The sequence below is a fragment of the Plectropomus leopardus genome, chromosome 3 (genome assembly GCF_026936395.1).
Source record: "Plectropomus leopardus strain MGB_pleo_1.0 chromosome 3, ASM2693639v1, whole genome shotgun sequence".
In the NCBI taxonomy this organism is placed as follows: Eukaryota; Metazoa; Chordata; class Actinopteri; order Perciformes; family Serranidae; genus Plectropomus; species Plectropomus leopardus.
The window spans coordinates 4,183,256-4,208,675 of NC_142178.1; the positions used below are offsets into that span (position 1 = coordinate 4,183,256).

At 41.3% G+C, this 25,420-nt stretch overlaps 1 protein-coding gene across 2 annotated transcripts in view; it reads right to left on the minus strand.

Annotated features, from left to right (window-relative positions):
- pax5 (paired box 5) overlaps positions 1-25,420 on the minus strand; it is a 72,474-nt gene that overhangs the window by 19,469 nt on the left and 27,585 nt on the right. The window contains exons 6-7 of one of the 2 annotated variants that reach the window (XM_042484954.2): positions 13,671-13,771; positions 3,006-3,138 (exon numbers count right to left, since the gene is read on the minus strand). In XM_042484954.2, the coding sequence (XP_042340888.1) occupies positions 3,006-3,138; positions 13,671-13,771 (234 nt within the window). Of the gene's footprint in view, positions 1-3,005; positions 3,139-13,586; positions 13,772-25,420 lie in introns of both variants that reach the window. The other variant, XM_042484953.2, reaches the window with a different exon arrangement.

Below are 25,420 nucleotides of genomic sequence, written 5' to 3' on the forward strand. Positions count from 1 at the left end.
GTGCTTCCGGAAAAACCCGTCAAATTCTTGCAAATTATTTTGTTTGCATGCCACCTGGGGTTTCGGAACATATTGCAAATCACAATGTGTTGAGCATAAATGCCTCTGTGCATGCTCGTAGCTAATGTGCCATCCACGGAGTCTCACAACATGATTTCTCACACTAATATAAACAAAGCTTTGTGAGTCATTGTTGAGGTGAATATCCATCCAGATGTGGTCAAGGAATTTCAATCAAAGCCAGAAATGTTAACCTCATGATGGCAGTTTGGATCACCAAAGTCTTTAGAATATATCCCCTGGGGACAATGAATGTCTGTTCAAAAGATGTTGCCATCGGGACCAAAATAGTGAAATGACCAAAGATCATTACCATCCTTCGAGTCATACCAATAATGTGGCCAGAAATCACATTTGTTTGTGTTACAGTTGGCATATTCATTGTTGTTATTTATTTTTTCTCTGAAATATATATATATTGGTCAACCTCTGGCTTTACTGGAAAATATAAATAACAATCAGGGGAACAGACATGGGAGCAGAAATGGAGATGCTAAGACGCAGGGAAGTAAGCAAAGAAAACATGTTGTTGCTAATCAAGCGAGACTCAACATCTCATCCGTTCATATTTCTGTCCTCTTCATTTAATACTTGCCTCTTCACCTCTCTCCCTGCTTGTGTTTCTCTCTCACAGATCCCCTCCCTCCTCCAGCCTCTGCTGTCCCTCTCCGCCTCCTCTCTCCTGTCTCAGTGTAGTAAAGTTTTTCTCGGTGTTTGACGCGACAGCGAGGCATTAGTGCAGACGGGCTACTCATCCGCTCAGGGTCAGTGCACAGGGCAGGGAGGAGAGGGAGGAGAGGGTGGAAGAGAGGAGAGATGGACTCTCTACATCCCAACTTAGAGGGGGCAGACAGGGCCAGATCCTCTGAGGTGTGTGTGTGTGTGTGTGTGTGTGTGTGTGTGTGTGTGTGTGTGTGTGTGTGTGTGTGTGTGTGTTTCTTTGTCTGTGCACGCAGCGTATTTGTGCATATGCATGCCAGTTGTGTTGATGTATCTGTTCTCCACAGCTTTGCCGTAGAGGTCAACGAACAAGTACAAGTCTCCTCCGTGCTCACTTGCAGCTACATGAGCACACATCCTCTGCCTCCCTTTCTCTTCGGCTGTCTCCCTCTCTAACTCGTCCACATCAAACAGCCATCAGAGCAACATATGTCAAACCTGGAGGGAATCCAGGCTGTACAGTGCGTCCCTTTGCACTCGAGTAGACTAGGTGGAGTTCGGGGTAAAATGCCCCACAGATATGAAAAAGGCCTCAGAAAGGAAGATTGAATGTGTAAATGTTGCTCTACAGCGTGTGTCCAGAGTATCAACACGTCAAGGGTGCAATAACATTGCATCAAACACACAGACGTCTGATCCCCTAGAGGGAGCTCTATTCTGAGGGAAAAGACAGGCAAGGAAATGCATGCATAATATTAAGAAGATGTGTGTGTGTGTGTGTGTGTGTGTGTGTGTGTGTGTGTGTGTGTGTGTGTGTGAATATGAGTGTGTGTGTTTGCATGCATAAGCAGAAATGGAAATTTTATCTCTCTCTCTCTTTTCTCTCTGTGTCTCCATCTCTCTCTCTCTCTCTTGACTTGAGCAGGTAATATTCCTCAGTGGTTTCAAAGAGCAAAAAAAAGAGAGCCCATTCCCATATATCCCAAATTCCCAGCTCTATGATTCTCCTCATTATAGATGGCAACGTCGAAGCCTTGTCCAAGTGCTCCCTGGTCTGCTCTTAATTAACTAGTGCCTCTCTCAGAGCCCCTAAATGGAGGCACAGGATGAGACGGGGCTCTCACTTTTTCTTCTTTGCTTCCGCCTCTTCTCCCGCTGTCCTCTGGGCTTCTCGCCTCTCCTGAGATCCACAGCGCTGATCTCTTTAAACAGGTTCAATCGCTCAGAATCCATGTAGCTGCTGAGGTGGACTTAAACAGCATTTGGCTTTGTGTGTTTGGAATATGAATTGCTGTATTTTTTACGTCATACTGAGGTTGGACTTGTGCACTGTTGGCTTGATTTTTCAGTTGATTTATAAGTCATTTTCTTTTGCATATTTCAGTGTGGAATAAGCTGTGATCACACAGCCAGAGCAACATTTATCTCACAATTCCATAAATATAATGCAACCTGACAAACAGAAAAAAATGTTGGTATTGTATGTTTCTGCAGACAACATATATGTTATATTGGCATATTATTAGTGGCTCCCAACCTTTTTCTTTATGGGACCCCTTTTCCATCTTTGAGTTAACTGATGAGCCCTGACTAAGTGACATATTTTACAGATATTTATATTCAGTGCATAACAATAACAGTTAGGAATAACTGATTAACTTCACAACTAACCCAAATAGTTCATGCAATAACTGCTTGAAGACATTAAGACCAGTGTAAATTGTCCAGCTTAGAGGACAGCTATTTTGGATGAAAATAAGGGTGTAACTCTTTTTCAGTCCAACTGCGATTAGAACGAGGCATTGTTTGTGTTTTGACAACATGTCGTTCATTAGTTATTGATCACTGAAGATCCAATATGTCAATATCTTTCCAACTTTACCCGAGCTCAGCGCTCCTAGAGGGCTGAAGCTCTTCCGTTATGTGAGTGGATATGCAGCTTTTTCCTTTTCTCTATATGCAGCGCGTTTTCCCTGTCGGTCACCATACTCTTACCATACATCAAATGTGACGTTGCAAAATGCAGACTAGAATTGTTTAGTTCAATTAAGTAACAAAGCAGCATATGCAAATATGGGTGTGTCGCCAAAAACATAAAAACAGTCGAAAAAATAAAGAAAACAAAGAAAAATATGTACACACACTGAATAGATGCTACATAGTCAGCTACATGAGGTTACCCGATGATGTTGCAACACTTTAAACCTAATAAGTGCACATATGTCACCAGATTTTATTTTTAATTAGTTAACTGTTTCAGAGAAGGAGTTGGATGTATTTCTTACCTGGAACGAGTGAATAGGACTGTGGACCCGAAACACTGGCTCCTAGCTCCGCCCCTGTACCGGGATTGGCCAAACTGTTCTTCATCTCGTCCAGTCCACCAGCTAGCGAGGCCATGGCCGAATAATCCGACGTCTGAGCAGAGACAGGAAGTGGAGAGAGAACAGAGCAGAACAGAAAGAACAAATCATGACGTTTTCTGTTGATGAAACATGAATACACTGTGGTGCAGGATGTTGCTCACAGCTGTGATCAATCTGTTTGTTATGTTTCCAACATGCTGCCCCTTCCTCATAGCGAAGAAGCTTCAGTATGAACACACACACCTACACACACACACACACAAACACACACACACACACACACACACACACACACACACACACACACACACACACTGAAACACACCTACAGTTGAGAGTTTATTGATCTGTTTACAAAGACAGGGATTTACTGTACAACCAAGTCCAACAGTCTATAACCACAGGATCAGCTTGCTCTTTCTTTTCATCTCTCTCTCTGTCTCTCTCTCCCTCTCTCTCTCTCACTCACACACACACACACACACACACACACACACACACACACACACACACATAGAGTGGCACCGCATAGACCATGGCTAACACAAAGCCTCTTGTCTCCCCAGATAACAACAATAATAAGAACTGTGATCATCTCAACACACGTACCTACAGTCTCCAAGTGCATGCACGGCCACACACACACACACACACACACACACACACAAACACACACACACACACACACACACACGCACACTGCAGCAGTTAAAAACATAGAGAGAAAAGGAGACTGCAGTGACAAAGCAATATCTTGTTGTTGTCTAGCTGTATGGTTTTTATTCCCTGTGCAGTCTCTCTTCAGATTCTTTTAAAACCAAAGATCTGATGTTTACAGTGTAAATTCATCAAAAAATAGACGTCACACTATTACAGTCACTTACATGTGATTTAATTTGTGAATATTTATGTTTGTTTACCCTATGAATATCATTTTGGTTTGACATTTGGTGGATGAAATTATTTATAATTAAGACATAAACCTAAAACTGTTCACTGTTACTCCTTAAAATTTTAAATCCACAGTAGGAAACACTGAAAATGTGTCCATGCAACATAAATCAAATATCTGTTGTCTACAATATAGATCATGATGTTTGTATTAACCTATAGCAACCTGATTCTTTTTCACTCCCCCAAAATGCAGACAGACAGATGGATAATGGAAACTGTCCGCTCACCTTAGTCTGACCCAAACACTGAGCCATGACCCATCCATCCTCATCTCTCTGTCAGATCTGTGTCTGTGTGTGTGTGCTGATTTAGAGCGATGGTACTGACACTGATAACCAACTATATATAGATTAACCACCGATTCTGAGGGCCGCTACGCTAATGAAGTGGCCTGCCTGCTGACTCGCTGTGTGTGTGTGTGTGTGTTTATGTGATCTTTTGTGGTTTTTCTGCATTTGTATGTGTGTGCATATAGAAAAGACATACCAGTCACCTGAAAAATATGAGCATTGAACATTTGTACTAACCATGAATATGTTACATTTGCACATTTCATATCATATCTATCATATTAACATTTCTAAGGTGATGTAGTATGTACACTGACTTTGTCATCTGGAGGTGGAGGGATACCATGCTGCAGATCAATGTTCGAGACCAACAAAAAAAAACAAAAAAAATATTTTTTTCTTAGGGATACATTGCTGCATTTCCAGTGGTGTTTTAGCAACCAAACATGAGTGTTTAGGCACCTGTCGCTGTTTTTTTCTGTTGCTTTTGAGGTGTTTTTTCTTGATCTATTGCTTTTTTCCTACAGCCTGTAAACCTTAAACGTGATTGTTACGGATCCATTGCTGTTTTTCCTGTCGCTTTTTAACCCCAAACATGGGTGTTTTTAGGGATCCATTTTTGCTTTACTTGTGGATTTTTAGCCCCCCAAAATGTGCTTTTTTTTCTTGACCTGTTGCTGTTTCCCCAGGGGGGATTGTGCAAAAAGCTGTTGTTTTTTACAGTGACATTGCTGCTTTTCCAGCTTTGACTGTGCATCCAGATGCATAAAGAACCATAACCAATTTTTTTTGTGCATAAACCTAATGTTAAACCTCATGTTTCAAAATATCCGCAACACAAAAATGTTGAAATGTAAAGTATCCATGGTGTGGAGTACGCAATACACAATGCCTACATTTTTTCCTGATGAATGGATTGAGAAAAACACACCAAAGCTATTTAATGCAAAAAAAAAAGTAAGAAAGTGAATGTTCACAATTTGTGCACAAAAAAGAGGCAAAAAATAATATAAAAAAAACACTTGGATTAGCAGCGATTCAGATAGCATGCAACACTTTTATCATACTGCTTCTAGAAACCAAAAAAGGTCTTAGGCAAACAGCTGTTAAAGCAAAACAAAAGTGGGAAGCTCCAACCACAAAAGTAAACTGCAAAAAAAAACTTTGCCTATTCTGATTGTTCAGTTTAATTTTGAACAAAGACTTATCGTAATCAATGACAATGTAGTCTGTTGTTTTGTTCTTCCCAAAGTCAAATGATCGCTAAAATGAATGTACTTCTGAAATGACCACAACCTACTTTGTGCACAAACTGAGCAAATAACGGATCCCCTCCTCTTTTTTCTGTGTGTGTGTGTGTGTGTGTATGCGCGCGCGCGTGTGTGTGTGTGTGTGTGCATGTGTGTACACTAATGACAGCAATCAGAATTTCCTTTAGGTGATGAGGTGAGAGTTTTGCACTGACCCTTTTAATGCCTCTGCATCTGTGTGTGTGTGTGTGTGTGTGTTTGTGTGTGTGTGTGTGTGTGTGTGTGTGTGGAGGTGTAAGTGTAGGCGTGTGTTTGTGCTCACTGACCTCTTAAACACCCCTGTGCTCGTCAACACACAACACAACCACTGGACTGTGACCTGCCAAATAAGAGCTTACCCACTACACTACACACACATCTCCCTCTCTCTCTTTACACTTCAGACACATTTTTAAGCCGTCTTTTCTCTCTTTAACGCCCCTCTCTCCCCCCTCACACATCACACCTGTAGTTTTTTTTCCCCAACCAATCATACATGCTATTCCCGCCTGCACCCCCTCCTCCCCCTCTTGGCCGTCTCTGTCTTATTATAATGGTGTCTAATGTGTCCATGTATCCATGTAGATGGGGGCCAGGCAGCAGCAGCGGCAGAGAAGAAGGGGTCTGCTGTGGTAATTGGCCATGATGAAGTTTGGCCAGTGGGGTGACAGGCCCGCTAAGGAAGATGGATCATTCTCATTCGGCCCCGTAAATGTTGTCAATTCCACCGCTCATACAGCGCCATCAGCCCTCATCAAAGAGGAGGGACGCAGCTGCAGAGGGGCTGGGGTTTGAGGGGTGGAGGAGGTGGTAGTGATGGTGGGGGAGTCGTACAGGGCAGGATGGAGGGCTACTAGAAACGGTGGCAGGGGGAGCTGGACCCGGGGCAGGAAGTCACAGGCAGAGAGATGAAGGTACAATTATAGAATTAAGAGTTAAGTCATAAATGTTGATCAGTTCTAGAATGTTTGGATTCTGGAATGTTTCTAGCATGTAATAGTTTTTACCGAGTTACAGGTTCTAGAATTGTATGGGTTCCAGAATGTTGTAGGTCTAGAATGTTATGGTTCTGTGATGGTATAGTTCTAGAATGTTTAAGTACAAAGTTCTGAATGTTTGCTAGTTCTAGAATGTTATGGCTCTGCAATGGTATAGTTCTAGAATGTTAAGATACAAAGTTATAAATGTTTGCTAGTTCTATAATTTTATGGTTCTGCAATGATATAGTTCTAGAATGTTAGAGTACAAAGTTATAAAGAATGAATGTTAGGGTTCTGAAATGTTTCTAGCATGTAACGGTGTCTAGAGTGTCACAGATTTCAGAATTTTATGGTTCTAGAATGTAGTAGCTCTATGTTAGGGTGCCGAAAGGTTTCTAGCATGTATAAGTTTCCAGAGTCTCACAGATTCTAGAATGTCATGGGTTGTGAACTGTAATACTTCTGGAATGTTGTGGTTTTGCAATAATATGGTTCAAGCATGTTAAGGTCCAATTGTAGAATCTTATGAATATTTGTTCTGTCTACAATGTTACGGTCCCAGAACGTTTTGTATCATGTCACAAGTTCTAGTGTATTATGAGTTCTAGAATGTTGCTGCTCTAGAATGTTAAATTTCTGGAAAGTTATGGCCCTGAAATGTTATAGTTCCAGAACAAAGGTTTGTTAGTTCTAGAATGCTAGGATTCTGGAATGTTTCCTATCATGTCGCGAGTTCTAGAGTATTATGGGATCTAGAATATTACTGGTCTAAAAATGTTAAAGTTCTGGAAAGTTACTGTTTTGCAATGTTATAGTTCTAGAACTGTAAGGTCCAACTGTATTATGTTAAGTTAGAAATGTTTGTTACTTCTAGAAAATTAGAGTTCTGGAATGTGTCTAGCATGTCATGGTCTCTAGAATACAGTGGTTCAAAAATGTCACTGTTCTAGAATCATGTAGTTCTATTATGTTAGGAATCTAGAATGATAGGGCTCTGGAATGTTTCTAGCATGTAACAACTTCTTCAGTATCACAGATTCTAGAATGTTATGGGTTCTGGAATGTAGTAGTTGTAGAATCTTACAGTTCTAGAATGTTATGGTTCTGCAAAGTTCGAGAATGTTAAGGTACAGTTGTAGAAAGTTAAGTTATGAATGCTTGTTACTTCTAGAATGCTAAGGTTCTGGAATGTTTCTAGCATGTCACCCCCAATGTTTCCACGTGATATTATTGTTGGGGCGGCTGTCGTAAAGACAAGTAGACAGAACGTTTCCTTTGTCCTCAGAGTCTAGAAACTACCACTATTTCTGCGTCACTTCAGTTGTTCTTCTGTCCAAAGAACTCACAGTGAAACTCTTTGCTAAATGGAGATAGCTAGGATAGCTACGTCAGCTATGTCTAAATTGTGGTAAATAGGTCTAAATAATGTAGTTATTCCATAGCCATTGCGCAGTCATGATCTACTTCATAGTGATGAAGTCGAAGCAAAAAACTGTCTGTTTCCACTCTAACGCCAAAAAGGTGCTGAGTTCCTGATAATGGAAAAAATGACAACATATCTGTATAGTCTGTCAGCATTACAGCATGTGGCTACTATTGTTTTCTCTCTCTCAGCCACTTACACACAGCAGGTTGGTCCACTGACTCAGATCTGGGAGGGTAATGGTTTGGTCCAAATTTCACATCAATAACAGATGAGCCCTAATCGGCCCTCTGACACACACACACACACACACACACACACACACACACACACACTGGCCCTGTTGGCTTGCACCATTTGCATAATAGTATTTCCCTTTTCCTCCATTCCCCAAATAGCTCCCGATTTCTCAATCTCTCTGTCTCTCTCTCTCCATCTCTCTCTTTCTCTTTCCACATTGTCTTGTGTACTCCTGATGGAAAAAGGCTTGACTATAAACAAATACAATTCCCTCAGAGGCCCACAAACTGAGACAGGGATTGTGGGGAAGGAATTCATCTGCGCTCAAACTGAGCGTGGTAGCAGAGGGGAGGATATTTATTTCCTGATGAGCCAGTTAGACCTCGACTGTAGGGAGATGCTGTAAAAGTTTATACATTTTGAATGACAAATTGGGCTAACATTTCTAATTTATGAATTATTTATCAACCTGCATTTACTGATTTGAATATTTGAAATGAAATAATATTGTATTATTTCTAAATGTGTACTTTGTTGTCCCCAAAGTACAGAAAATTGATAAGCTGGCGATAATCCATGTTTTTTTCATTGTAAAGAAACCTCATGATAAAACTGAAATCAAGAATGAATTGATCCGACTACCAAGTATAGACTTAATTGTAGGCAGACGCAGAAGCTAGCATCACCCTGGTTCCCTCAACAAAAAGCAAATGGTTTTCCATTCGTTGGTGTCACTTACACCCTTTGTTCAGCAATATAACTTTCACAAACGGACACCACTTTAGGATTTCTAAAACGTAAATGCAATTTCCACAAGCAAAAAGCTAATGTTAGGTCATAAACAAACTACACTGCAGTCATATGACTTCAGCGTCACCACCATAACGAGGCTGTGAAGTGTTGACGCTCTGTAGTCTCATTTAGCTCTCGTTAGCAAATGCCTTGTTGCAATGAACATGTAGTTTATCTTGAGTCAATCCTACATAAAACAGAAATCAAGTTGGCATAGGCTATAAAATTTGTGTATATCCGCAGCTGAAAATAGTTCCTAACAAAATCACAATTTTCTCCTATTTGAGTAATGTTTGCTAAATTACTGTGCCCTGCTGTTTTACTGTTGAAATTACTGAACCTTTTTTTTCTAATGAAACTATATTTTTATTTAGAGATTGACAATTACAAATAGGACGGAAGTATGGCAGCTGTACTAGTGTGAATTATGAGTCTGTCAGCCCCTTTTGACAAGTTAAACCATCTCCATTCCAGCCTTGTCACCAAAAGAAAATGCTGGCATTGTACATTTCTGCAAACTTCGAGTACATTGTATTTGCATCTTTCATATCAGTGATTCTAAAGTGATATAGTATTTGAGCTGACTTAGTCATCAGAAGTTATGTCTCCAGTGGTTTTTCATCCATTAAACATAGGTGTTTTTTTTAATGACCTGTCACTGCATTTCCTGTCAGAATAGTGCCACAAAAAAAACATTTTTTTTACAGAGTAATTGCTGCTTTTCCAGCAGAGATTGTGACACCAAAAATTGGTATTTGAAGTCACAACATAATCTTTTACTAACCATAACCAAGTGGGTTTTTTTCCAAACCTAACCACATATTAACCACAGCTTTGTTGAAATGTAAATTTTCAACACATCCACTAGAAACGTACAATGCAGACATTTTTTCAGGCAATTGGGCTGCCATCCTTGGGAGGAGATCACCTTTGACCTCTTGGGTTCATTTTAAGCTTTTTGGATAGACAATGACACAGACTTTCTCTTTTTCTTTCTCTTTCCCGGTGTAGACAGACTGATTGGTGCTGGTGTGGGCATTGGGACCCGGGGCAGCACGGATGGGCGGGGGCGCCATCAACCCTGCTGATTTATCACCTGGGTAATAGGAAGTGATTGAGGGGAAATTCAAATGAACTCTCTCTGACAGGCACACATGCAGACACACATACGAGCACGCACACACAAATTAATAGTGGGGCTTAATAGACTACAGGGAGAGCGGAGGAACAAGAGCAGGAGAGGGAGATGAGATAAAAGGATGCCTTGTTAGGGTGGAAAGATAAAGAAAAAGGGTCTGAGACAAACAGGATAGAAGAGTTAACTAGTGGCGACAGATAAAATAAGATTTGCTTGTGAGAAACGTGAGCAATTTTACTTTTTATCTATTCAAGTGGGATGAGGGGGTGAGAAATAATGAATGAGGCTCGTGTGTCAGGGCAAGAAAGCGAAAAGATAATGAGGAGGTGGAAATAACCGCTGAAATTACAGTATATTAGTATAGCATTATAATATACTGTTGGTACCTGAAATTGAGCCACTTGCACCTCTGTTTTTCTCTTACCCCGTCCTTTTCTCTGTCTTCTCACAAACACACACACACACACACACACACTATAACGTCAAAGGCACCCTCACACACTGCAGCAGCACCGCCACCGACAGCAGGGCCAAGTGGCATCTTTTAGGAATGTCAGTCACAACACAGCATGACCCTCCTTGACCATAACCCCACCAGCAATGCCTCACACACACATAGAAACACACACACAAACACGCACACACACACACACACACACACACACACATACAGACATGCACATACACACCTCAGCCCACATACCAACAAGGCTGAGCTGCTGTCAGTGTGTCAGTGTTAAGGCTATGACTGTCAATCATGCCCTCTGGGAAATGCAGGCTTGAAAAAAGGGGGGTGGTCGACTAGACAGGATGAGTGAAGGTGTGTGTGTGTGTGTGTGTGTGTGTGTGTGTGTGGGTCTTTGTAAACACAATGCAGCGTCCCAAAGCCAGTTTGACCCCGTGGTTTAAAGCCCCTATCCCCGACCCCAGTGGCTTGACCGGGCTCAGAGAGGACACTGACCTATGAATCATGGGTATTATAGTCTTGAGTCGTAGTCTATAGTGCTACTAGAGCCAATCCCCGTCGACCTCACGCCCTGGGCCACTCCACTCCCGATGTCGGTCAGAGAGAAGTGAATGGGCTAAAAAGCCAAACTCTGCCCTCGAGGTCTAAGGCTGCAGCCTATATGTGACTCCATATACTAACACTCCTTTGGTGTGTGTTTGTCCCTTTTGCCCTTGACTTTGACTGAATAAATAAACTTGTAATAGGGTTGTCTTTAAAGGGGGAAAAAAAAGTGTCATTTTGAGACGCTGAGGAAATATTCCCTTAATACTGAGCGGAGGGCTGCGGATTAGAGGACATCTGAGAAAAGGTACAGAGAATACAAATGCTATTGTTGTCATTTTGCAGTTCAGCGTACTACTTACACCTGTCTATTCCACTCACATTTACACTAACTTACTGCTGGGAGAGGGCGGGAGGTCAATTTAGATGCAACATTAACACACAAAGACAAACACTTTCTTGGCTCTGCTTTTCTCTCACATGCAAACACACATATGCAACACGTTCCCAAGATGCATCAGCATGCGGGATGGCACCTTCTCTGTCCCCTGAGCAGCAGGAAGTGAGGTCATAATGAGAGCCGGGTCAATATGCTCATTAACCCCTGCAGTGTGTCTGAATTATAGGAACATCAATAGGCCTGAACGGGGCTCAGTTGCAGCCATCACAGTGTCTATCAGAGCACAGAGGCTCACGGCAGTCTGTCAGACTGACAGAGAAACACGACTTGATGCTGACATTTTCAGATCACTCAGTGAAAAAAAAAACACATTAAGGAAGCAGACAAAATCTATCAGGATGAGTGCAATGATTCTGCATTGTTTCTGAGATATAATTAGACATATGTAAATTGGATTTTCATTATGCAATACATTTCTTCAGGATTGACATGGCATGGCAAGGCATAGCAGGCAGGACAGGCTGTTAGCTAAAAGCAGAGACAAGCATTTCATCGGGCACCAGAGAGGAAAGAGACGGCACTAAGCACTACTGTTAGTTAGGATTTGTTGCGTGTCTATTGGTCTTTGGTAATGGTCTCAATGAAGTTGCTTTTCCCCAGAACCTTGAGGCCACTAGAGTGTCTATAAAAAATTAAATATAAATAACTAATTGGCGCTACATTTGCAGGTACAGCATAGATACAGCCAGTATTCATGGCAATGTCGCATCCTTTTACGCCAAGGGGTAAAACAAAGCATCCGCCACCATGCTGAAGAGTTGCTGTGTGGCTTTCTGCAAGTTAAATAGACCTAAAAATCCATAGTAAAATGATATTTTAAAGCCTATTTTCCTTTTTTTCTGTCTAAGGTACAATATTTTTCTTAAACTAGTCCAATTTTAAGTGAGAGTATTGCGTAGACTGCACTATAAACTCTCAGCATGCTCTCAACATCCCCTAAAAGTGTTTGCTTCTGCCAATAAAAGACACAGATTGTTATTCTCAGTGTCGCAGGATTATTGACAAGATAACTACAGAGAAAGAGTAAAATCCTTCTTGTTTAACAAAACAATAGCTCCAAAATTCTGATCCCCAAAGCCACAACACTCCACAAACTCTCCGAACAAAATAAAAGTCACAGAAACCATCTTGGTTCATATTTAAAATAACCCCTTAATTCCCCCAGTTATATGTGAAAATATGCTGGCACTGTACATGCTAAGCTATAATCACTGTTTATTTAAAGGGAGTGTGGTGGGTTTGGTGGTGATTTTAAGGGGTTCAAGAAATAGGGCTCAACACTTTATCCAGACAGTGTTAGATAGTTTAGCCATTAATAAAATGAGCCTCCAAGGACGTGGAAATGCCCGTGTGATAATGTTATAGTGTTATAGCACATTATCTAAACATACGCTGTAAGCATTGCTATACTGTCTCAAAACATGCATGGAATTCACTTAAACACACTAGTCTAGTGCATTATAGCATTAATGGCTGTTGGTTACTGATGTCATGTTAAGTTTAATTAATCATAGCTGTTGTAAATTTGTTTCTTTGTAATTTTAAAAATTGTAATTTCCCACAATTTTCAGGCTGGTGGAAAGGATTGTTTTCCCCCTTGGCGCTAGATTATCCACAAAAACTGAAAATACATCCCTCTGCAGCAAACGACAAAAACATAGCTGTTTGAAATTATAGCAAAGTTAGCTAAGTAAGCATGTTAAATGTTTTACTTGTCAAACCCAATTAGAGGGTTTGGAGTGGGGACTGGTTCAAAAAGAAATGGATAACCTGAAAGGTGCATGCTACCAAATTCAGTGACCAGACTTTGCTCCACCTCTGCCTCTGTCAGTATTTGTTAGTTGTACAGTTCATTAAAGCATCCTTCATTCTTAGAGCAACCTGTTCCCAAACTCAGCCTCAGCCCAGAGCCTGCACGCCCTTACCTTGCCAGAGTCAGGGCTCACATAGAGGTCAGAGCTGGATTGGATTGGACAGGGTGGCTGTCTGTCAAACAGGCGGTCCAATACCTCGATCTGCTGCGGCGAGAACAGCTCCCCTCTCATCTGCTTCCTGAGGAAGTCCCGCCCACTGTGACCATGCCCGTTGGCCAGCGGTGACTCCTGCAAACCTACGCCGAGAAAGACAAAGGAGTGAAGTCAGAGGGCTTGTAAATGGGGGAATTAGAGAGTGAAAGGAGGAAGAGAGGTGGTTTAAAGAGTCTGGTGTGTCTAACAGAGACAGCAGACACAGATGATTCAGACGATGATAGAAGAATGAAAGGAGGCGTGTGTTGATAAAAATAAATCACTGAGGCAGAGGTGGAGAGAGAAGTTTGGTCAAAGCACGGACTCAAATGAACCCCAGTGAGCTGATTTAGGACTGAGTGACTTCTTAGATTGTGGGGACTCTGAGAAAATGCTATACAAATGCAATCCATTACCAAGCATACGCTGTCTCTCATTCTTGATCTCTCAAAAGTACACTCTCGCTTCTCATATATACACACTTCTCCGTCCCTCGTGTCGTATCGCCCATACACACACGCAGACACACAAATATATATTGCTGTGGTATCAGTATTAGACTGTGAGCTCTCGTATCCTGCAGTTATTGCAAGGCTGAGGGACTGAACGAGACAATTATAAGAACTCTGAAGAGTCGCGGCCCACAAATGATTAGAAAAGAGAGAACCAGAGAAAAAGATAAAGAGAAAAAGGGGATGAGGGTGAAAATCCCCCGCTATAGAGCCAATTCATCGCACCAAACCGCTCCTGAGAGCCTATTTTAGTCCTGGGGGTCACTGTGTGTTTGGTGTGTGTGTGTGTGTGTGTGTGTGTGTGTGTGTGTGCGCCTGTCCAGTGGCAGGGGGGAGTGTTATGATGGACAGGTGGAGAGGGGGAAGGGGCTTCAAATATATATATTTTTTTTCCATTTAGGCAGAGAATACAGGTCCATTTTCACCAGAATGTGATCCTAAAGAAAAAACAAGGTGATGTAGAAAGACTGACTAAGACAAAGACTCTATATGCAAAGAAACACTTATATCGCATCCTTCTGCAAAGACCAAATGCATTGTTTTTAATTGTGAGAGGCAGCAATGCACCTCCAGTTCTTTTATTTAAGCAATATCACACGAGAGGGAGTGATGCTGTGCTGTATGTCATCACGGCTGTGATTCGGTTCGAAGATAATCACAGTAATGATAAACATTCCAACATCACGACCTCTAGTGTGATATTGCTTTCTTTACAACAGTTTAACGTGTGTCTTTTATAAGTTAAAAGTAATAAGCGACAACAGATTATGATTTTTTTGTTTGTTTGATGATTTTTTCAGCTCCGCCGACACAAATAGTTCCACAACTGCTGGAACTGACAGCTTTTGCCTACAAATACAGGAACATTTTCCTGCACGCTGCTTGCTAATCTGTCTTAGCTCAGTCTTCATGTTCTGCACAGAGCAGCTGCTTAGTATCATGAACATTTATCTCTGTGTTTTCAGTGAAATCAGAGTTTGTTAACAGACACTTTGAGATTCAGATGAGTTAGTTTGATCAGACGGTAGGTCGCTCCAGCGTGTGTCCACTCACTGCTGTGATGTCTGTCACCTGGAGGCCCACATCACACAGTGTGTGTGTGTTGGTGTCTCTCAGGCTGCGGCTGGTGTCAGACAAGTGTGTCCCTGTCTCACTGCACATCCTTGTAACATCTGTAACAGCTAGTTTACTCCCAGTGAATGGCGGTTTACCAAAACCCGTCCATCACAGCTGCCCCTTTCCTGGGCTGCAGGTCAAGGGCTTTTGCATCAGGCAGGATTTTGCTCAGGCATCTTTTGAGCAAGATGCCGGTCAGACGGGATTTCCTCACTCTTCCAACATTGATACAATCTACGGTAACGTTAGATAACTACCGACCATTTGTGTGAGCCTAATTAATGTTTTTGAACAGCTGTAAAATGGATACATGCAGTGTTAAAAGTTAACAGTCCCAGTGATGTCATACTGTATATCATCACTCATGGAATGCCTCTCAACCAATCAAATTGCTTGGTCGGAGCTAACTCATGGCCTTGCACCTGACGACATGCTAGAGATCCTAGTGGTTTATGAACCAGGAAGGCCCCTTAGATCCTCTCATGCATTCATCATGGTCAGTCTGTTTCCTGATATATTTTGTAGTTTATCTCCTCATGTGTCATGTGTTACTTCCTGCCTTTATCTGTTTCCCGCCTGTTTTCTGTCACACCTGTCCTGCATCAGCCTCATTCGTCCTTCCTGCTCCTTAGTTTCTCCCAGCCAATGAGCTCCCTTTTGCCTATTCACCTTATTCTCCTCACCTGATCTTCTCCGCCCTTTTTTTTCCATCTGTGCTTCATCCTCTCATCAGTCTAGTTTGTATTTAAGTTTTGCTTTTACTTCAGTCTTTGTTAGATACTGTTATGCATCTTCTTAGGTCCTGTCACCTGCCATCTCCTGCATTTGGGTCCACCCGTTCCACATTACAGGACAAAAATACCCAAAAGTAAAATACCAGGTGGTATATATATGAGTTGGAGCGTACCTATTGGATGCAATTTAAGCAATAAAAATGTTGATTGTTTAAAAAAGGAATCCTATTGGTTAATCCAAGAGACTGTCTTAATTTCTCTTTTGTATATTTACAATTACTCTTCAATAAAGCAAATGTATTTCTTATCAAATCACTCAATCAAATGACAAATTGATCAGCAGATTACTCAATTGATAAAATAATGGACAGCTGTAAACCTAGTCTCTACGCATTGTTCCCAAATCTTAGCAGTTTGTACAATGTTAATACTACCAACAGAAATGATGGTCAAAACTATGACAAATTATCACAAACAAGAATTGTCCTTTACATAGTAGAGTGACACATTTAACCACGCTTTTGCTTAAACTGATTGCAAACAATATTTTCAAGTTTGAGTGGTAGCCTTTTATAGTGGCTGTCATTAGGCAGGTTTCTGCTAACCTTCAGTCTGTGCAAACTGAAACTGTGAATATAAAATACACTTAATGCAAACACGTCAATTAAAAAAACCCAAAAAACTCAAGTTTATCACAAAAAGTGTTTATGCATGCATGGGGCAGTATTTCATGTGATGCGAAAACAAAAGAACACTACACACATCTATCAGATGAGACAGGTGCATTGGAGAGGGACTGATCAACCACAAAGCTGCAAAAAGACTCCTGTATGCTGACTAACTTGCTGTATCACTTTTATCCCTCAAGGCAAACAATTTGTTTAAAATGAGAATCCATCCTAAATACAGAACTGGTTGTGAATCAGCAAACAATCAAATCCCCCACGTGCAAAAACCAAACAATTATCTATTTTTACACACTGCAATATACAAAAACAAAAAGTTGAAAAATCAAAAGGTGATGCGAAAAAGCCATATTTCGCAAAACGGATGGATGGAATGGAAACACTTTTTTTGACATGACACTATGTCTATGTGCTTGTCAGGAGGAACTGGCTCCCTCGGACATGATGCATCAAGAGCTACAAGAGGTGTTATTGCATCGCGTAACTCTTTAAAAGTTGAGCTGATCATCCAGAAGTTTTGACTCCACAATTCCTCTGTGAAATCATGGACTATCAGCTCCCAGAAATCCCTCATACGTGGTATGCGTATAAAGGGCTTGCCTTTATCTATTATTGTTGTTGCCTTCAATTGGAATTAATGATGGCTAGTGTGGTGGCTGCAATAGAAATAAAGATGCTAATGTTTTGAACATCCATTGCTGTGCTTTTTGGAAAACAGTTAACTCGCAATTGTGTTTTATCAACATTTCAAAAATGTCGCTTAAGTTTTGTTCAAATCTGGAATGGAAACGCACCTAGTGGCACAAGGAATGATTTCCGGTACAACCCAAAGACTTCTAGTAAACCTCAAATCATGAGACAGTATCTAGCTGCTAACAAAACTCCCTCACACTCGCACAGTGCTGCATAACTCACAAAACCTCGCCGTACCTTTTCAGTACACAAAACCTCTTTCACCCACTCTCCCACAAACACACTGCTTGATCATAATCTCTCTTTCTCGACTATAGTCACAAACACACACACGCAGACACACGCACACACACACACACACACACACAGATGGTGGGAGCAGTGTGAGTGTACGGTCCAGGTCTCTGGTGACAGACCAATCAGGGGGGAGATAAAGCCAGTATGATGCTTTAGCCTGGTAACCCACGGCGACCCATTTAATCCCACCGGCCAGTCCCCATGATGGAATTCAATTGATCAATCATGTAGCTGTGATGGCACCATTTCAGCCAGCTTATTGCTTTCTGCTTTCTCTCTGTCGCACACATACACACAAACACACACACACACACACACACACACACACACCTGGATACACACTGATACAGACTGACCCAAGTCTGTCATGAAGGAGCACCCACAAAGGACAAGGAACGAAGGAGACCACCAGAACCATACTGTAATCGAGCAGAAAAAACAAAGCTTTTACGCATTATAATCAATATTGTCCATTCATCTGTATGTGTATGTGTGTATGTGTGTATGTGTGTGTATGTGTGTGTTGGTGTGGATGTGGGTGTGGGTGGGTAGCTTGATATCCGGCTGGTTTCATTGTATCCATGGATGGGCAAAGAAACTCATTGCCGTGACGGGTTAAATCCTATTCACCGTCGGATACATACACACACATACACACACACACACACACACACACACACACACACACACTCACAAATACACACACACAAACTCACAGCTGCCTCTATCTCTGTGAGTCAGTCTCAGAAGGGAAGCGCTTCTCTTCCCTCTTTTTCAGAGCAGAACAAAACAAACAATGAGCCCTTATTGTTCTCTCCTCTCTGCCTTTTTCCTCTCTCTTCCGCCTTCTCTGTCTCTCACTTTTACTCTCTCTCTCTCTCTCTCTCTCTCTCTCGGTTCTTCCTCTCTCCATCACCGTCTCCCTCTGACTCGGGCTGCCGTTTCCATTTTTCCACAACCCAGGAAGGAACAGTTGAATTATTAAATCCAAATACCTTTGAGAGTTGGACAGTTTGTCACCTGTTTGTGTGTTTCATTGCATTTCTGTGTGCGTGTGTGTGTGTGTGTGTGTCTGCAGGGGGTAGGACACCACCAGTGTGCATCTTTTTGCACTTGACATAGATTATCATACTGATAGGACAAGGGTCGTAAGTCTGACCTCACAGCCCCAGTCTGTGCATGCACATGTGTGTGTGTGTGTGTGTGTGTGTGTGTGTGTGTGTGTGTGTGTGTGCGTGTGCGTGTGTGCGTATGTGTGTGCATGCATGCGTGTGCGTGCACACCATCTAAACTCCAGAGATCAAAGTGGGTTTTTTTTGGGGGGTAGTACTAAGAGGAAGGGTGAAGGGCGGAGGACCCCTCCCTCCTCCCCTTCGTCCTCCATCTTTTGCTTACTCCCAGCGTCTTTTATCCAGTAAGCTGCTGCATGTCACAGTGGATGCACAAGGGGGTGAGAGGTCATCTTGGCATTCTGGGTAATTATTTCTTACTAATGCAAAACAGACTTTTTATGTACGTACCAGATTTTCCTTAATACTTTTCACTTAAGGAAAGAAACACTCTCTATGGGCCCGTCCTGAACTCCATATCCATGTTGGATGTGCCAACACACCACACACATACACACACACACACACACATTCTGTGTGTAAGAGAATAGGTTAAGATACAATAGTCCCCTTTTGGCCTCACAAGTCAAGTTCTTCCATTCACTCCCATTCATCTCCATTCTGCCCCCAGTCACCCCCCACTTCCCCTCATTTTGGCTGGGGGCACAGGTCACCACAGGGCTTTACCCCTCACACACTCCTTCTGCCGACACACACTCACACAGAAACACACATGCCATGATCCCGCCTTCCTGTTTTCCAATTACATGTGCAGCTGCCGCTTCTATGCCTGTGAGTTACAGCAGGAATAACAGCTTTCCAGCACACATGTTCATACATAGAGTATCAATCATGTGATGTGATCATTTTTATCAATTTTACATATCAAAATAACAAAACTTTTCTTATTTGAGGGCACTCAGTGGAATTCAAAACTTTGCAGAGAAATAAGATCTAATTTTGAATGGATTAGACAGCATTTACTCTACTTTGAGACCATAAGATAAAACAGGTGCACCTCTCTTTGCCCTGAATTTTGGCTGGATGGACTGCTTCTAAACAGCCTTAGTTAGTTTGTTTGTTTTATAGCAAGCAGTAGGCAAGTTTTCATTAACCCTTAAACTGCACAAATTTAAATTGTGAATATAAATGTAAACTCCCATTTATAACAAAAAAGTTTTTACACTCTCATGAGGTGGTATTTCAGTGGCGGTGGCTGCAAATGAAATAAAGCGGCTTATGTTTTGAACATCCATCACCATGCTTCTTGGAATGTTATCGCCAGAGGAGAAGTCACAAAACATCTCTCCGTGGAAACGTAGTCATCTCGCAACTGTGTTTTATCGACATTTAAAAATAATCGTAATAAGTTTTACGCAAATGTGTAATAGAAACCCATCTATTGTGACTTATTATAGCAAGAAACATCGGCAGACCACAGGTGGCACAAATAACACTAACGACCGCTCAGTCCCGTCCAGGTTCAGCTATTGTTAACATTATTAATTGCACCTGTGCCTTTCCTGCCACAGTATGACATGCAACAATGTCTGCTGTGAAAAAGGTCCATAAGAATCACAATGTGTTTATTTCCCCGAAACTAATTTAGGTAGTACTCAAATGCAAAAGGGTGCAAAAGAATCACGTCAATTTTTGATCAATTTGGTGAATTTTATTTGAAACCAGGTAAATTACAAACATGCCAGCCCAAATGTTACACCAATCAAGACCAGATAATTATTTTGCCTTTGAGTGTCACCTTAATTTTCTTAAAATTGTTTTGGGAAAACAAGTACATTGTTTTCTCTTAAGTTTTTTTTTCCAACCTTTTGGGGGGAACCAAAATTGGGGGATCATCTGGAGGTCCTCCACTCAATAAATCTCGAGCGTCAAACACTCCATTTCCTGCATCCTGGTGATTTTTAAGACACCAATTTGTGCATTTTTGTGCAGTTTATGATGGAAATGTCATGGTATAATTTCCTGCTTCAACCCACGGAGGTTAAAAAGAGGAGAAGTCACGGCATCATATCATTGAGATACAACACATGTGCAGTGAAATCTGGTCTGCACTTGCCAAAAGGCTCAATAGCTGCCACACTATAACAGACCATGATAAGACATGAGCATCCATAATAAAAGACCATAAATATAGTTGGTGGTTTCTATGGTTTCTATATGAAAAAGTTCAAGTGCATGATGACCACTATTCACTTAGTTGTACCCAAAGGTTCTGTAAGGGTGAGCACACTCAAGAAAAGAGTGCCTGAGTTATATCATCCCTTTATTCTGATGTCTGCTTTAACCCACAAACATCGCAGCTTTGTGATCTTCTGTAAAGTTTAAGTTCATGTTTCTGTGTCTAGTTCCTGTTTTATTTTGAAATGTGTTCTCATTGTGTTTAGCGTTTCTTTTAGTTCCTGAGTTTTCCAGCCTTTGTTGAGTAGCTCATGTGTTTCACCTGTGTCTTGTTTCACTCACCTGTGTGTTATCAGTAATCAGCCCTTTAAAACACCCAGTGTTTCCTGCTTTCAGCTGCCGCATTTCTTGTTACCACAGAGTGTTCATGCTCTGCAGTCTGTTTCTTAAGTTTGATTCCCTGGTTTTTGGCTTTGCTTTGACTTATGGACTTTGTTTCTTGTGTGATTTTCCTCAACTGATTTTTCTGCCTTCACTGACTGCCTGCACCTGTATCCAATCCAATCCAAATGTATTTCTAAATTAGATTTAAACACAGGCAAGGCAGGGCCAAGTCTAATCTGAGGTGGGTCAGCTAATTTCAGAGTTTGGTGCATGACCCCTGATCACCTAAGAAAAGATTTTGAGCTGATGAATTGTTTGTGGTGTTTGGTTCTTTTCTCTGCGACTGAGCCCTGGTTTCAAATCGTTCCAAGTTCAAGTTACATTGCATATGTTACACCCCAAGGCAAAGGTAGCCTGACGAAGATCTCTGTTAAATCGAAACGTTGCACATAGAAATTTCACTGGGAGCTTTTAATACAGTGTGCAGATCTTTTGTTTGATTTTTACACCCCAAAGCTCCCATGAGATAGAAGAGCGTGCCCCGGCCTTCTTTGAATGGCCTTCCTTCAACAGTACATAGTTGCTTCATCTTCTTTATGTTTTATGGTAATTGTTGCGCCTGAGGTTGCGTACTGCTAACCTTACTTTGCAGAGGCACTGTTGCATTTATGTATCATGTTGTAGCAGTTCATAAAAAAAGTTCTCTGTTACTGTCATGTTTTAATGTAGAGACAAATGCACATGTTGAGATTGTGCCCCCAGCAGCCCCACAAAATCTACAGCAATTATTAAATGCTTTTCTTTGTATATGGAAAGTCAAGGTTTCAATCTTGTCTGATGCACCTAATGGCCATGAAAGACACTGGGTACATTCCCAGTTGTTTCAAATTAGTTATTTGTGGTGTTTGAGACCATAAATAAAGATATTTTGAGTTTTTTAAATTAAATTTTAGATCTATTTTTTCAAAATTATCTCCAAATGAATTCTGTCACCTTGATTCTAATTTCTAGGACCTGCATTAGCCTATATTGACCTGTACTGACAGATAGATATAGCCACAGTCAACATGAGAAAGCTGTGTGATTGCCGGCCTTGTGTATGTTTATGTCTTTTTCCTTCTGTGTACAAATGTTCTTTCCTACAAGCATATGTGTGTGTGTGTGTGTGTGTGTGTGTGTGTGTGTGTGTGTGTGAGAGGCTTGCATTATTGTGTATTTGTATATGTGTTTGTCTGTCCATGTCAGTGCATGCTGTTCCCCCCTGTCGCCCCTTGCTGTGTGTGTGTGTCATTATCCAGCGGGGGCTGCTCTAATGGAAGCTGTGATTAGCTATGCTGTTAATTAGACCACAGAGCCAACCGCGCAGACCTCTGCCACAGAAACACTGCAGATAAAAACGCACGGGCGAAATGTGATGGCGAGTCACACAATGCTCTGTGGATGCTTCGGTGAAAATGTGAAGTGACACAATATTTTCGATGGGAATTGTAAAACACGGGGTTCAGTCATAATAAAACAAGAGACAGACCACATGTGTAGCACGTGGTGCAGCACGTTATGCACATAAAGAACAAAGTGAAACAATAATGCTGCTAATTAGATAACAGAGCTTCGACTTCAGCTACCAATTCAACCACAGAGTCTTTGCCACAGACGGCAGAGCATTGTGGGATACAGTGGTGTAATTATACATGACTCATATTATTCTTGTCATTGAAATATGGCTTCATAAGAAAGTGGACCCCAGATATGTTTTGAATTATTATAGCAGGAAAAGCATAACATAGCAAGCATAACACTGTGCCATCATTAATGATATTACTTTACACTTGTGCTTTTCATCCCATAAAAAGTCAAAATGTCTACAGGGAAAAGGACAATTACAGGTGTCAATGACTTTTTCCATGAACGTAATGAGGAAATGTTGCTAATAAACGTACCCAGCAAGTTGCAGAAACATTGATATTGAACGTATCTGCAAGGTGATCACTGACAATGTGTTTCAGTTAAGTTTTACCAGAATAGGCACTTTTTCAATACAGTATCCACTCATAGTGACAACAGAATTAATTATTATTACCTAACCCTAAACCCCCCCTAAACCTGACCCTAACCCCCCAACATTATCTTACTCCTAACATTGAACCAAAATCCTGATTTTTCCCTACACTTAACCAAAGGGCTTTTTTTGCCTAAAATGTAGGCCAGGATTCTCTGAAGTGTTGTGTAGTCAAATTTCCATCCAATTTTGTGCAATCTTTAACCGAAAATGCAGGAAATATGCAATATAAAATGAAAATTATGGAATATTTCCATCCAATAATGCTTTGCAGCTATTAGGAGTTGGTCGCATTTTTGAGAGAAACAGGTAATGATGGTAATTCTCCAATCGGGTGCCAATAAACCATCGCAGGATGAGATGGCTTAATTAGAAGACAGCAGTCAAATTGTGAGTAACAGAAGAAATTATGAAGGAAATATGGCATTTACATATATTTCTTGTCAAATTTGAGAAAGATTACAGTGTCTTTATGGGTTCCCACAGATCTTATGGCATTTGACTACTGCTATTTTTGTCTCTTTGGTGGAACTGACGATGCAGTTATTTACACCTAAGCTAAGCTTTAAAAACTATCTGCAATATTTCTGAGTTTTTATTGACTTTCTGTTATTTTTTTCACATTGCAAACTCACAATTGACAATGGACACAATGGACACAAAACAGGATAAAAGACAGAAAAACAGCTTTATGCTCCTCTTGGTCTGATGAAGAGCGTGAAGCTAAAAACATCACCTCAATGGTATTTCAACTGAATATACATGAGAGCATAGTCTAGTGCACAGAGGCTGTTTTTCTGTGTTTCATATGATCACTTGTCCAGCACCTAGTGGTTATCATGTGGATGTGCATGCTTCGGTAAACTGTTAACAAAAGACAAAGGTCAGCTTTGATCCAACATGTAAACAAACTATCAGCTAACTTTGTGTAGAGAAAGCAGAGGTCTCTCTTTTTAAATATATATATATTTATGTCTACTCTCTGTCACAGAGAGTTGAGAGTAACGTAATTTCAATCCTCTGTTTGTCTTGTACATACTGCAGAATTGACAATAAAGCTGACTTTGACTTTGACTTGACTTTGAACAAACGGCATCACGGCACAGCCAAGGAGGTTCTGTTTTGGTTTGGTTTGTTTGTCTGTTTGTTAGCAGGATTATGGCAAAACTCCTGGTCGGATTTTTGTGAAATTTGGTGCAAGGGTGTAGCATGGGCCAAGGAATAACCCATTACATTTTTTTCCAAATCCAAATTTTATCCAAATCATGGGATACACAAATTATTTTCGTTTTTGTTATCATAGCTTGAAAAGGCATTTGGCCTTGGTAGAGATCTGCACCCTGCAAGTGCTTGTCTCGTTATTCATCTGTACTTGTGTCTGTGTGTGTGTATGTGTATGTCAGGTCTAAAGTCTTTGTGCTCTGCTGATGGTTGAGTGGGTCGTAGCCGAGCATATCAGAATGCTCAAGGTGCACCTGGGATTCATCCTGGAACCCGCTGGAATGTTTTGGAAATACATCAGCAGTGGGAAAAAGACCCCATACTGTATCTGTGTGTGTTTGTGTGTGTGCGTATCCATGTGTTAGAGACAGAAAGCGAGAAATAGCCCCCAGTGGCGTTCTGTCACCCCCCCCCCAAGCTCCGACATCTGGTCCTGTCTCATTTACCGTAGGAGACTGTCTGTGTGATGGCTTTTTAATGCCACTGACACCGCCACACGCACACCCACAAACATGCATATACACACACACACAAACATATACAAACAGTACATGTGAGAATACTCTTATGTGCACACACACTCACGCTTCCATTAACATGCATCCAACATTGATCGGGTATGACAGCGTATATGATCAATAGTGCATGCATAACTTCTCAGGTAGCTCTCCAGTGAAGCTCCGTTAGTAAACAAATAGGGCTTTCTGAATGAAGATGTTTGGTTTAGAACTCCCATATTGCACCTGCACACACACACTCACGCACATCTGCCATTGATCGGAGTTCTTTCCATCTGGGCTCGC